At 44.1% G+C, this 15228-nt stretch overlaps 1 protein-coding gene across 1 annotated transcript in view; it reads left to right on the plus strand.

Moving 5' to 3' along the window:
* ABI3BP (ABI family member 3 binding protein) overlaps positions 1–15228 on the plus strand; it is a 1978933-nt gene that overhangs the window by 692172 nt on the left and 1271533 nt on the right. Inside the window, exon 3 of the mRNA XM_085622401.1 lies at positions 7189–7257. Coding sequence (XP_085478527.1) covers positions 7189–7257 — 69 coding nt within the window. The remainder of the gene's footprint in view (positions 1–7188; positions 7258–15228) is intronic.

The raw sequence follows: 15228 nt of genomic DNA on the forward strand, positions 1-15228 counted from the left end.
ACATACTGGAGGGAGGTGGCAAATGTGCTGTATGTCTGTACTGAACGTGTGATACCCTTTGAATGGCTAACATACCTTCTATACAAATTCCACAGAACCCGTAGCACCAAAGGAACCTCCAGATTCCTAGATCTAGGCATAATGGCACCCAAGAGGTTAATCACCAAGAAATGGAAAGCACCAGACCCTCCACTTGTACAGGCATGGTGCCCCTCTGTGCTCGCATGGGACAAAGCGGAAAGCATAGCAATCAGACGTGAAGAAACCATAGGCCTACGAAAAGTCCCTATTGCCAAAGGCCGGTATGCAATGCTGGCGACACTGCAGAAGAGCGTAGGTGAAGCAGAGGGAACAACCCCGGGCACTAACCCAGCAGACTGAAAATGCATACACACATCGCAGTTCCAGGCTAATTGAGACACTTGGTCAGTGGTTACTTATTGTGTACATGCACACATACTTACATGATGCCGTGGGGGAACTAGTGCGCAGGCAGTAGACATAGGAGGAATATGTAAGATCAGAATAAAGAGGTGGGTGGGGTTCTCTGATTTAGGTTTAGTCTTATTTTTTGTTTCTAAGCTACCAGTTATGCTAATCAGTTGTTCCCACTCGAATGCTGCTGGACATGACACGTCACAAGCAATGTAATAACAACGCGTTGTGGTTAGAGGCGGTCCGCCTGCGCTCACATAGGTATGGCAGTATACCACGTACAGATCTTGCACACTGCATTTCGGTAACACCTGCTATGTGAGCTGATGCGACTCTGTAACCATTAAATCCTACACGATGTAACAAATGTTTTGCCAATAGATGTATGTAATGTAAACTGTTGATAAAATTGGAAAACCTAATAAAATATATTTTTAAAAAAAAGACCTGGTGGTGTCCTTGCATGCTATGGCAGCTGTAGGACAACATGTCATTGCTCTACTGGAAATGCCTACATGAATAAATAGATAGCTCATTAGGAAATACGTGAATCTAGTATATCAGTTAAGGTTCTTTCCAGCCTACATCCCTTACAGCAAATATTCTGTTACGTTCTGGTATACAGTGAAGCAGAAGGATGTTGCATCCTTAGCAATGGCTACCCAGGACCACAGACCGAAGCAGTGTGATGCAGACGACCCTTGTGAGGACAGTTAGACTTTCAATGTATTGTAAAAGTATTGAACTAGTTAAAGCCGCAGTGATGTTCCTTAATATGTTGTGTTAACGATATCGCTCCGATAATCAACATGATAGAGATAAAGTGCGTACGCGGGGTCGGGGACGGTGTTATCCTCAAAAGCAGATGAGGAAATGTGTCCTTATAGACAAGATTAAAACAGCATTTCAAATAATAGTCAATAAATAAAAGGGCCTGAGATCAGTAAATTAGAAAACCAAGAAGGTTTAGTCAAATATGAATTCTCAATAAATCAGTCATGGAGCTCAGAATGTTTTTTTTTGTTTTCTTTTTTTGTCCTCATTCCGCCAACTTTCTTGCTGGTGTTACTCTCATCCCTCAGATGGAGAAAGGAGGGGAAGATGAGTGCAACCATGCAAAAATGACTGCTGTTTCCAATTTCCTCTCCCTCCCCTTGCACCTCGGGGAGGGGGGGAGGGAGGGAGCCGTGACCTCCAGCATATGTGGCATAATCATCTGACCCACTTACTGTTGCTTCCATTCTACAAACATTGTCCAAACTTTCTCCAGGCTTTTAATGTCACAAGTAATATCCATCTGGCTCATATAGGTAATACTTCTGAGACAGTCAACAAACAGTGGGGGATTTTCAGATTTCCAAAGCCTTGCCAACATGATAACATAGAAAACAAATTTAGTTGTTACCGGATTTGATCTTATACAGACATCTCGATACAGCTAAAAAAATATGAGGCAAGGCCATACCTTGATCTGTTGACCAGTCACTTCCTTTAAAAAGTTACATACCGATGTCCAGTAGGGCACAATCTTCAGACACTGCAAAAACATATGAAGGTCATCCGCCGAAGCAAACATACATCTTGGACATGCATATGTATTCCCAGTTACTCTTGAGAGCTTAGCCGGAGACCAGTATACCCTGTATGTAGTAAATAAGTGATTTCGCTTGAGTGAGGTGGGTTTCACCACTGCCCGTAAGGTGGAAAAAGAAGCATGCCAAACTTGCTTCAGCTCTCCTTCCCCATGCCCATCTGCCCGCAGGTTAGAAATATCTGACGCGCCCTTATCATCCACCTCTAGAAGGGCCCAGTACCAGAAGGCAATTTCCTTTTTTTGTGGGCCAGTTCTCATTACCTGTTCCATCCAAGACTCCTCGTCTGCTTCAACCCACTCTTGAGAGGCCCACCAAGAGCGTAACTGATAGTATTTAAATTGTTAATTGCCCTTGGTGCAGTCACTTAAAACTTCCCAGCTCACTAAACTTGGTCCTGTTCTGAGGTCTGCCCAGTGATATAACCCCGTGGATTTTATGGGCTGACTGAGCTGATCCTTCAGACAGGCAGGAGTACCCGGGGAGTCCCAGATCGGTGTCCACGACTAATAGAATGGTATTCCCGACTTCCTCCGAAAATATACGCATGAACTTTAAGGCGGTTTTCAGGAACTTCAACCTCACCTTTTTGAAATATTTTGGGTCTCCATATTTAAATAGGAAGTGACTCTGACCTTGACTTAAATCCCCAAGCATTACCTCAAAGAGCAACCCCACTGATGACATAGCTGGCCTGTTTGCTAACATACTGAAGTTCGTAAAATGGAAAGCGTAACAGTATGTAAGCAGATCTGGTAAAGCCACTCCCCCCACATCCAGCCTCCTCCACAGTTTTTTCCATGATATCCTGGGTCCCTTTGAGGCCCAAATAAAATTACCTATTTTCCGTTGGAGTTTAGCTATTTCTACGAAATGTTAAAGGAATGGAATTAAAAGGAAAGGTAATTTTAGGAAGGATAATCATCTTGATCAGATTAACTCTGCCATATATATTTAGAGGTAAATTAGCCCATTTTACTAATAATCTCCTAACTTTCTGGCTCACTTTATTCCAGTTGACGCTAGGAATTTCTTCAAGTTTCTGTGTTATTTTAATGCAGAGATATCTCATTTGGAGTTTAGCCCCCCAAGTACTATTGGTCTGGTTCCAATCCATAATTTCGGTCTTATCCATGTAAACTTTATACCCCGATATCCTGCAAAAACGTTTTGCTTTGGCCATCAAGTTGGGTATTGCAACCTGCGGGTTGGTAGTGTAGAGGATCAGATCATCTGCATATGAAGCCAATTTCAGCCAAAACTTGGCTGATTTAAAGGGAAAAATAGTGGAATCCGCTGTGATAGAGTTTGGAAAGGGCTCTACATATAGATTGAAGAGTAGCGGAGACAGGGGGCAACCCTGTCTCGTAACCCTGGTGATGTCAAATTAGTCAGACAGCTCTCCGTTAACTAGTACCCTGGCTCTAGGGAGGCGATATAAGTTTTGCACGGCCTTCACCATGTTCTGAGGAAAACCAAAACGTTTTAGAGTTTCCCAGAGATATGCCCAATGTACTTGATCGAAAGCCTTTTATGTGACTACAGCCACTACAGTAAAAGGCAAATTCTGGGCCTCTACCATATCAATAGCTCCCATCATCAAATACGTAAGTTCATTGAGCTGCCTCCTCGGGACAAAACCTCTTTGGTCCGCATGTACAACTCCCCTAATGACCTGTGCTACTCTAGAGGCTACAATCCCTGAAAAGATCTTATAATCCGTGTTCAAGACCGAAAGTGGTCTATATGAATCAGCTCTCACCAGGTCTTTATTCGGCTTCAAGATTAGAACTACTGTTGCGTCTGACCAAGCTAGGAGTGCTTCCTCACCCTCCATGTGTACTGCATTAAATACATCTTTCATAGATGAAATTAATTTGTCTACAATTTGGGAGTAGATCTCAACTGGGAGACCATCTGCCCCAGCCGCTTTCCCTGTCGACATTCTCCTACATTGTGCCATCTCTTCCTCCGTAATCTCAGCCTCTGAAACTCTCTTTTGCTCCCTTGTTAATTGCGGAAGCTCTGTCTCCTTTAACCAAGCCTCTATACAATCTGTTCTTGGTTGGATAGCTTCTCTATATAGGCTACTCCTATATCTCCGAGCTTCTCCCCTGATATGTGCATTATTATTTAACATGACATCCCCCTGTCTCTATAGTCATCAGATTCAATATTGAGTTCCTGGCCTTATCAGCTTTATTCTTCCATGCCAACAGCAAACTACATCTTTCGCCATAAGAAAAATGCTGGAGCTTGCTGACTTTCCATCTGGCGACTATTTTTTTGTCTAACTGTGGTTGATATTCTACCTGCAGCTCTTCCAGATTCCTGCTTAACTCTGGTACCCTAACTGAACCCTCAAGCGAGGCCTTCTGGCAATCACGTTCTCTCTCTTTAATTTCTGTAATACTCTCCTCCTCTTTCTGTCGTGTGGTCCTCCTCTTGCCAATTGTTAAGGGTGCTAATTTCTGCCCTTAGATACACTTTGAAAGCATCCCAGACTATTTGTAATCCAGCAGAGCCCCTATTATGATGAAAGAAGTCAGCTGTCTTATCCGCTAAATCGAGGACAACCCTTTAATCTAACAAGATAGTCCTATCCAGTGTCCACCTTCTTTACCTCATTTGTTGACGATGTTTTAAGGACAGCAGCACCGGAGAGTGATCTGAAAGGACTGCGGGGGCATGATTTACAGCCTCAACCTCCCCATTCTGTTCCTGGTCCACTAAAAAGTAATCAATGCAGGAATGATGGCCATATATTTTTGCTGTAAAATGGGAAACCCTTGGCTGCCCCCTCTCTTCTGTGCCAAATATCCACCAAGTTAAGTTCAGTCATCATGTTTTTCAGTCTGGCAGAGGTCTTGGGGGAACTAACATACTTTGCTTTTGATGTTCTATCCAGCTCCTGATTTAATACTATATTAAAGTCCCCCCCAAGTATTATCGGAGCCGTAATCTCCATCATACAGGATTCCAACTTTATTAAAGCATCTGGTATGTCATTATTCGGACCATAATACATTGTGCAGGCTATTGGCGTTCCCTGGAACATTATACTAGCTACCAACCACCTACCAGAGTCATCAGAGTCATATTTTATTAGCCTTATTCCTGAATTATTTCTGATAATCAGGGCCACACCTCTAGTACTACCTCTCTGATCTGAACACGACATTCAGTACCCATTGTACCATAAAGCAGGACCTACACTCCTTCTGTTCTAAATTGGTCCCCTGGAGTAGAATTATATGTGCCCCACTATTTTTGAGGTATTCTGTCACTCGTGCTAGTTTCTTGTAGACCTCAGACCATTAACGTTCCAAATTATAAACTGGACTGTGTTTAGCTTATTTATACTTATAACCCCAAGCCCTATGCCATTTTTGCTCTCCCTGCAGGGTCTCCTGTATAGATGAAGTGGGCTGATAAAAGCCTGAAATTATATTAAACTGAATAGAATTTGTTGAGCCGAGGACAAATTTCTACGTTTTTTTCCCATGCTCCCACCACCCTGTGCACCCCTTCACCCACCCCCCTGGGGAACCCCCTTTCCTATCTTTAGGCGATAGAATCCGCCATTCGGAACTCCCCCTCCCGAGGTGAGATATTCAAAGTGCACTAAACTAAAATGCAAAAAAAAACAAATCAAACTGGCTCCTCAATAAAGTCCTCTAATTCATATAATTGAGAAACTACCACACTTCGTGGAGCCCATTACAAGCCCAAACTGGAGGTAGCGACTGCGGTGCCCTCCATCTGAGCTATGAAAAAATCGACCTCCTCAGGGTGGCTGATATTGTGCATCTTGTTTCTCCACAGGATTTTTAACATGGCTGGAAACTTCATCTGGACCTGGGCGCCTTTAACTCACAGGTCTTTCATCCTGGTACCCAACTCTTATTGCCTCTGCGCAGTTCTCTTTCCAATGTCCGACCTCACGTGGTGGTTAAAGTCCTCAAACTTCATGGATCTCTCCTTCAAAGCGCGCCCCAGCACCAGCTCTTTAACAGCATAGGTGATAAAATTAATCAGGTGGAGTAGTGTGGCTCACTGGTTAGAGGCAGCAGACCCGGAAGCAGAGGACGGCCCGGGACCAGGGTTCAACTCCCGACGCGGCAGGGTCGTGGACCAGGGCCAGCGGACTTGATAATTCTCGCCTCGGTGCCTACTCTAACCAGGGATCACACTCGGCAACTCTGGGCATTAGCTTGCCTCATCTCCACAACGGCCCCCACATTCGCCGGAGATGCCTGGTTTCACCTTGGAGATACCCAGGAGGGACCATCTCACAGGGATAGCCAGGACGGGTTCCCCAGCGGTCTACAGCGCCACGACGCCTCGGCAGCAGTGCGCTTTACAAAAAACACATACATACATTTACAATGTTCCTGGGAGTCTTCCTATTGGGGTTTAGTGGAGCTCGGAAGTTGATTGGAATGAAGGTTCTTTGCATTTAAAATTTACATACAAATAGGCAATGCTTGAAAAATAGAGTAAGTCCAGAGTGTGCAGCAAATCAATAGAAAATCAGACAACATCTCTGGTAGAAAGCTAAAGAATCACAAGCTTCCCCCCAAAATCAGGACTTTTGTATTATAAATTTTACAATGAAAAGCACTATAAAGTGCGTAGTCAACATAAGATGAGACAATGTATCAACGCAACATCAAATAATAGGATAGCATTATAAAACATCATATAATACAACCATCCTAGCACTATCCCCCTAAATGAATGATAATAAGTTTCCTCTCTGACGTAATGCCATCAGTAGAATTAGAACAGTTGTGGTTACACACAAATGACAAGTCTCATGAATGAACAGTCTACAGTGAGCCAGCAGGAAGAGCCCTGAAAAGTAACTTCCAGCTTTCTCCAGAGTTCTTCGCAAACAGCATGTCATCACAAAGCATGAGAAATATAAACGCACAATTAATATTATGAGTGCAACAACAAACAATATGAAATCGAGGCCTAATTTGGGCCAAGTTGGCCTATCTCAAGAAAACATAGTTCTGTACACCATGCGTTGTCATCTCAAATGCAAAAAGTTCATGTTAAAAAGCAAATATGTTTCTAACCAGAAAATAGCTATGACAGTGGAAAAGAGTAATATGCAAACATGATTCATTCTAACGTCTATTTTTATTTCCAGATGCAGAGCCACGCTATTTGATAGCAGTTCATCCCTCTCCAGTTGTAAATTCAAAGAAGAACTGTGCAGGTACAGTATGACAGCGAGTTCAATAAAAAATGATATTGTAATTGCTTGTTAACATGCCAATTGATACAGTGATGACTCACTCGCACTTTCAATATGTGGTTGCAGGGTACAGTGCGTTCTCTGTCCCTGCACATAGTACACTACTGTGTTGGAATGAAAACCATTGTAATAATTTAGTCTTTGGACAGCTTGATACTTCAGGGCGGGAAACATCGTTTACAAAGCATGTGATACGACGTGTGTTGTAATGGTATGCGTTGTAACAACGCGGTCGTTGTAATAACCGCGTTGTAATGGCATGCGATGTATTCGCATGCGTTATAACGTGTCCTATTGCTTCAGGGCATATGGTCAGTTGCTGTACTATAGGACCAACACATATGGTAGACTGTTTATTATATTCATTGTAAAAAGACTGCCAGCAGGCCCTTGGAAAAAAATTGTAGTATTACGTTCCTTTTCACACAAGCAACTGTGCTCACCAACTGATGTGTCCTGGGTTTGCCAGCAATCTGTTTACTTTCAATATAGCTGCTCTAAAAATGTAGTAGCAGGTAGTAGTCTGTTTAGCATTCTCACAGTTCTAAGGAAGCAGCACACCAACTATCATCTAGTACTACAACTAAACAATAAAGATATTAGTATGTTTAAAATGCACATAGTAAACACATTTTTGGGAGGCTCAGAAAAAAATCACAACAATTCAGCTCAATGAAATAAACATTGGTAAAGCCAAAATGCCTCATCTTTGGGAATCATTGAGTATGCCAATGGTTTTTAGCAATGCTGTATAGCGATCTTGATGTTGTGCCTCTTGCCTGAAGAAGAGTAAAAAAGCCTAAGTCGCAGCCGCCTGCATGGTATTGCCTACAAAATGACGCTGGCCCTTTTGTGTTTTCTTTTTATTATTACCGATCCGAGTTGGAATGGTAAATAAACATTTTAAAAAGTGTGAAGTTTCTTTGATTTTTCTAAACCAGGTTGAGGGTAGCATCATTGGGAAGGTAAGAAGCAACACAGTGGATCTGGGGTGGGAACAACACGGTGCATGTCACTGGGGAAGCCACAGGGGTACAAATAAAGTGCTGCAGTTATCTTGAAGGGCACACACCATCCTTGGAAATGCTGTCCTGTCCACTGCCTTTTTCCTTCATACTCAGACCCATGTTCTTTGTAAAGGCTTAGGGAGCTAGACAAGCTCCAAAATCACCTTAAAATCCAGATGATCTGAACCACTTCTCACTAGTAGGTGGCACACCCTTCCTCCATAACAAAGCATGGTTAGGTGTTTGTTGGTAACCGAAAATCCTTCAGTTTCTGGAGAGAATCTGTCCGCAAAAATTCCTCCATCATCGTATAGTTTCTCCAGAATCCAACACTTTTTTGTGAACCCAAACTCTAAATCAGAGTTACATTCTTTTAAGTTGGAGACATGCCTCAAGAACCACCAACATGTGAAATCCCAGAATTCATAGGGGTGTATTCAGAGGTAACTTTCCCAACGATGTCCTGGACTACCTTCTAAGTGTGCTGTGTGAGTGAGCATTTTCAAGCTAGATGCATGAACTCAGCATTCAGTGAGCTATTTGATATAAGTATCTGGATCGGAAGGTTTGATTCTATGAAGTTTGAATAATAACCCTTGTGCAGAAGTTTACAATGGAGCTATTTGTGTTTATAGTTCATAGATATTTTCTTAGTCACACTGTAGATGAATCGCTCCTGACCTTCAATCTCCATAAATTTTTGATGTGTCAGCGAAGGGCATGGCAGCAATCTGAAAAGGGGTGCCACTGTGCCAGACTCAGTGATTCTAGTGGAGCTGCTCAATTTTTCCCAAGGGCTGTCGCGACCACAGGACCTCCTAAGGATCTGGGTGATGCACAAAGGGGTTCACCTCTTGACATCCCCAACTCTGACTTTAATATGCACAGAGTATTGCGGCGATCATGCGAGGTTTAGGAATTAGGGTAGGAGCAGCGGGGGAATGGGATACCTGCAAACAAAAACACAGGGTTAATACATAGTTCTTCAACACCAGCTACTCTCAAAGAGTCTCACTATCCAATTCCAGTAACTGCGGTGGTGTCTTTCCTAACCAGATAAGATACCTCTCTCACCTGGAGGAATAGTTACCTACAAACAAGACATAACAGTTACAAATCCACTCACCCATTTTGTCCTTCTACCATAAGGAAACAAAATAGCCTCATACATACCCTTGCATCATTCCAAAACAAAGATGAAAGAGGAAAATAAAAAAGAAGTGGATAGTACCCCTTTGGTTTGTTTCTTTTAGATAGACACGTAGTTCCTGGATAAATAAATAATGTGCATAGAACAAAAGAATAGTCTCGTATCCTAGAACGAAGGCTGAAACCAATTAGAACCAATGTACTTCGTGACTCCGATCCTTACTCCTCCGAAATATACTTCCCATTTGTTTGTGAGAAATAACAGAATGATGAGGCAACAAAAAACAGGGTCTAATGTCATAGTACTTAGTGCATGATAAAGGTTGCCCCAATGTCTTGAACAACACAACGAGCACGAACCTGCCCCCCGGGGAAGCTAGACGACTCCAAACTCGCACTCCTACTTGAGAAGGGCAAACTCCTTCATCAGCCGACCAAGAACTCCGACAGCCTTTCCCCAGCAGCCGTTGGACATGAAACGTGACTCGCGCTCAACGCGCTCCTCCGAGCGACTTCGCAGACCGTTGTCTGCAGAGCCCCGAGCAAAGTTCGGCATTGGAATATTTCCCGGGTACAGCGGCTCTGACCCAGAACAAAGTGACAGGCACTGAAAACAAATGAGCGCTCCACGAAAGGCACAAGATGGTAATAATAAGCAGAGCAGCCGCCCTGCGGTGCAAATCCCCAATCCAAGGAAGAATTGCGCAAAACGCACCGTGTGCTCGTCGTCTCTTAAACGTACGTGGCTCCTCCCAGAAGGACGGCCTTCTGGGAGATGTAGTTCTGCTGCCACAATCTCCAAAGCCACGCACAATGTAGGCGCTTCAGGTCATGGCCTGACAGTGGCACAGTTCTTTTTCAGGGGCATTCAGAGTGAGGCACGCCAAAACACAGGGAGACCTAGGTCTCACCTTCAAAAGACTTCCAGTGCTTGGTTCCTCAGGAGCAAGTCTATCTCCAGTCAAGATTTCCAGAGGGTCTCTCCAGAGAGTTGACACTCCTCTTTGGTCTTTTACTGGAATTTCAGGTGAACAGAAACTGCCTTGTTGGGAATAATAGAGAAGTACAAATAGGGCACGATGAATTTTAATGTGGCACTATATGTGGACAATGTTGTAGTCCCCCTCACAGACCCAATGCACTCCCTTGGTCCATTCACTAGAGAGATCGTAGTCTTTGATGCAGTGTCAGAGTTTAACATTAGCTTGCAGAAGTCTAAAGCACTTGGACTCTACCTGCCCAAGGACAAGAGGACATAGCCCCCTGCAGAATTACCTCTTTGCCTCTTGTACCCTCTTGTTTATATACTTAGGAATTCAACTAACAGAATTGATCTCTAATGTATTTGAAGTTAATTTACCACCAATGATACGGAGCATCAATGCAGACCTACAACATTAGCACAATGAATCTCTTTCCTGGTTTGGCCAGATTGATGTCATTAAGATGGCAGTAATGCCTAAGACCAGGGCTGGCTTTAGTGCTGCTGGCGCCCAGTGCGACAATGTTTGTTGGCGCCCCCTAATTACTACCTCCAGCACGGATTCCCTCACTACCACCCTTTAACAAATCCCCAATCCAAGGAAGAATTACGCACAACGCTCCGTGTGCTCGTCGGCACTTAAACGTACGTGGCCCCTCCCAGAAGGATGGCCTTCTGGGAGATGTAGTTCTGCTGCCACAATCTCCGAAGCAACGCACAATGTAGGCGCTTCTGGTCATGGCCTGACAGTGGCACAGTTCTTTTTCAGGGGCATTCAGAGTGAAGCACGCCAAAACACAGGCAGACCTAGGTCTCACCTTCAAAAGACTTCCAGTGCCTGGTTCCTCAGGAGCAAGTCTATCTCCAGTCACGATTTCCAGAGGGTTTCTCCAGAGAGTTGATACTCCTCTTTGGTCTTTTACTGGAATCTCAGGTGAACAGAAACTGCCTTGTTGGGAATAATCGAGACGTAGAACTAGGGCAGGATGAATTTAATGTGACATAATATGTGGACAATGTAGTAGTCCCCCTCACAGACCCAACGCACTCCCTTGGTCCATTCACTAGAGAGATAGTAGTCTTTGATGCAGTGTCAGAGTTTAACATTAGCTTGCAGAAGTCTACAGCACTTGGAGTCTACCTGCCCAAGGACAAGAGGACATGGCCCCCTGCAGAATTCCCTCTTTGCCTCTTGTACCCTCTTGTTTAAATACTTAGGAATTCAACTAACAGCATTGATCTCTAATCTATTTGAAGTTAATTTACCACCAATGATACGGAGCATCAATGCAGACCTACAACATGCACAATGAATCTCTTTCCTGGTTTGGCCAGATTGTTGTCATTAAGATGGCAGTAATGCCTAAGACCATGGCCGGCGTTAGTGCTGCTGGCGCCCAGTGCGACAATGTTTGTTGGCGCCACACAATGACTACCTCCACCACGGATTCCCTCACTACCACCCTTTAACAGTGCCCCTCAATTTTCCATAACCACTCCCTCTCAGATGCATTTAATTCGTTTTATAGCGCCCCTCATAGGGTGTCATAGTACTTATCATCATACACACATACTACACAGAGACAATCAATCATATGTTTGTAAATCAGTGTATAGAAAATGTTACACAAGATAGACTACAAAATGTGCAAATCACGTCATCCATACTCGTAGACAGTATAGTTTGAGTCCTTGGTCTGGAGAAGCACAAACTCAGAATTTTAAATATAACGCTATGGTTGAGGGTTCTCTTTAATAATAAGAATACATTTCTACCCAAATGAACGCTTTTTGCAACATTAGGATAATGGAAGACTGGGGAAAAAATTATAACGCTATAATATGTAACTTGCTGTTAGTGTGCAGCTCTTTGATGATAGTTAATAGCTCACTGTATTATGTTATGATTTTAACTTAGACCCTGCAAGTAACAAAAGGATCTCTTTTACAAAGGCAGTAACCCACTGACCTATTTACATTACATGCACTTTGTGATCTACATGGTACATATTCTTTGCAGCAGGCATATTAACCCTCTGAACTACCTTACGATGTGAGTCACAACTTCTACTAGACAAAACCCCAAACTCTCTCCAGGAAGAACATTAATCACCATCGTTATTTTGAAATTTTTATTGATGCCTGAAAATCATTGGAGGACAGAACGCGGCAAAAGGTGCTTTAAAAACTTTAATATAATTGCAAAAGGTGCCCCCCTCCGACGTCAACACCTGGTGCGGTGGCACCTGTTGCACCTCCCCAGAGCAGTCCTTACCTAAGACCTTTTTCATATATCAGTCTATACCTCTTGAGTTGGGCCACAAATACTTTTCACAGCTTGATAGCTCATATTTCATAGAAGAATTAAATAAATTTAGAGTTATGGCAGGAGTTGGAGAGAGGCCTATCAGAATGGGCAAGCTGAGGCTTCCAAAATTACAGCTATACTATCAGGCCACAAACATGCTATTCCATTTATAGTGGTCTAGGGTAGAGACAGAGAAACATTGTTGTTTCCTGGATTACACCTTAGCCAGCATACCTCTGAGGAAGTACCCTTTATTGGCGTCTGGCTTGAGACCGTACAACGTGATGAGAACCCCGATGGTACAGGTTACCTCGAATCAAATAAATGTGAGGTTCAGCCTTACCAGTTTCCTGTCACCCTACACTCCCATACTGGAGAACCCAGAAATTAGCTCTAGGTTAAAAAGTACGGTTTCACCCATTGTCAAAAGGCCAGCTGTATAAAGATAGGGGAGATGTTTAACGGTGGGACCAGAAAATCCTTAGTTCAGATGAAGATATACTTTGGGCCAGTGGAGGAAGAAAGATTCTCAACCTCATAATATATATATATATATATATATATATATATATATCCTCACCAAAAATGCGCCACAACACTGGTTCCGGGAAAACTGGCTTTATTTATGCTTGGCACAAGCTGCAACGATGGTGAAGCACCTGACGCGTTTCAGCGTATTGCTTTCTTCAGAGGTACAACACGTGTGCAATGTCCCAGAAGTAGTTGGTAAATACCTGCCGGACTGCTCCCACACTACAAATCCCATGATTCATCAGGAGTTGAAATGGACAATATTCATGCAGGTTCCGGATTCAGCGCCTTAATTGTGACATTGTGCAACTGCTACGTGAACGAGTGTGCACCAGAGTTTGCCAGCAACCATACTTACCTGCAACATCATGTCGGAGTTTGAGGTGGGACTTTACAACACTAGGACTGCATGAATATTGTCCATTTCAACTCCTGATGAATCATGGGATTTGTAGTGTGGGAGCAGTCCGGCAGGTATTTACCAACTACTTCTGGGACATTGCACACGTGTTGTACCTCTGAAGAAAGCAATACGCTGAAACGCGTCAGGTGCTTCACCATCGTTGCAGCTTGTGCCAAGCATAAATAAAGCCAGTTTTCCCGGAACCAGTGTTGTGGCGCATTTTTGGTGAGGATGTTACATGCGGGAAGCGCTGTCTCCCGTTTAGCCATGAACGCCCTGCAGGGTGGGGGCCCCCGACGGCAGCGAACTTTGTTGTATGATATTAATTGGGGGGCATGACCCGCTTGACCCACTGCAAGCCTGAGGATTTACCGGCGATTGTGCAGTGGAGAAGAGAAAGGGAGCGGAAAGGGGGTTGATACCTCCTTGTAGCAGGTTCCGGATTCAGCGCCTTAATTGTGACATTGTGCAACTGCTACGTGAACGAGTGTGCACCAGAGTTTGCCAGCAACCATACTTACCTGCAACATCATGTCGGAGTTTGAGGTGGGACTTTACAACACTAGGACTGCATGAATATTGTCCATTTCAACTCCTGATGAATCATGGGATTTGTAGTGTGGGAGCAGTCCGGCAGGTATTTACCAACTACTTCTGGGACATTGCACACGTGTTGTACCTCTGAAGAAAGCAATACGCTGAAACGCGTCAGGTGCTTCACCATCGTTGCAGCTTGTGCCAAGCATAAATAAAGCCAGTTTTCCCGGAACCAGTGTTGTGGCGCATTTTTGGTGAGGATGTTACATGCGGGAAGCGCTGTCTCCCGTTTAGCCATGAACGCCCTGCAGGGTTGGGGCCCCCGACGGCAGCGAACTTTGTTGTATGATATTAATTGGGGGGCATGACCCGCTTGACCCACTGCAAGCCTGAGGATTTACCGGCGATTGTGCAGTGGAGAAGAGAAAGGGAGCGGAAAGGGGGTTGATACCTCCTTGTAGCAGGTTCCGGATTCAGCGCTTTAATTGTGACATTGTGCAACTGCTACGTGAACGAGTGTGCACCAGAGTTTGCTAGCAACCATACTTACCTGCAACATCATGTCGGAGTTTGAGGTGGGACTTTACAACACTAGGACTGCATGAATATTGTCCATTTCAACTCCTGATGAATCATGGGATTTGTAGTGTGGGAGCAGTCCGGCAGGTATTTACCAACTACTTCTGGGACATTGCACACGTGTTGTACCTCTGAAGAAAGCAATACGCTGAAACGCGTCAGGTGCTTCACCATCGTTGCAGCTTGTGCCAAGCATAAATAAAGCCAGTTTTCCCGGAACCAGTGTTGTGGCGCATTTTTGGTGAGGATGTTACATGCGGGAAGCGCTGTCTCCCGTTTAGCCATGAACGCCCTGCAGGGTTGGGGGCCCCCGACGGCAGCGAACTTTGTTGTATGATATTAATTGGGGGGCATGACCCGCTTGACCCACTGCAAGCCTGAGGATTTACCGGCGATTGTGCAGTGGAGAAGAGAAAGGGAGCGGAAAGGGGGTTGA

The sequence above is a fragment of the Triturus cristatus genome, chromosome 8, assembly GCF_964204655.1.
Source record: "Triturus cristatus chromosome 8, aTriCri1.1, whole genome shotgun sequence".
NCBI lineage: Eukaryota > Metazoa > Chordata > Amphibia > Caudata > Salamandridae > Triturus > Triturus cristatus.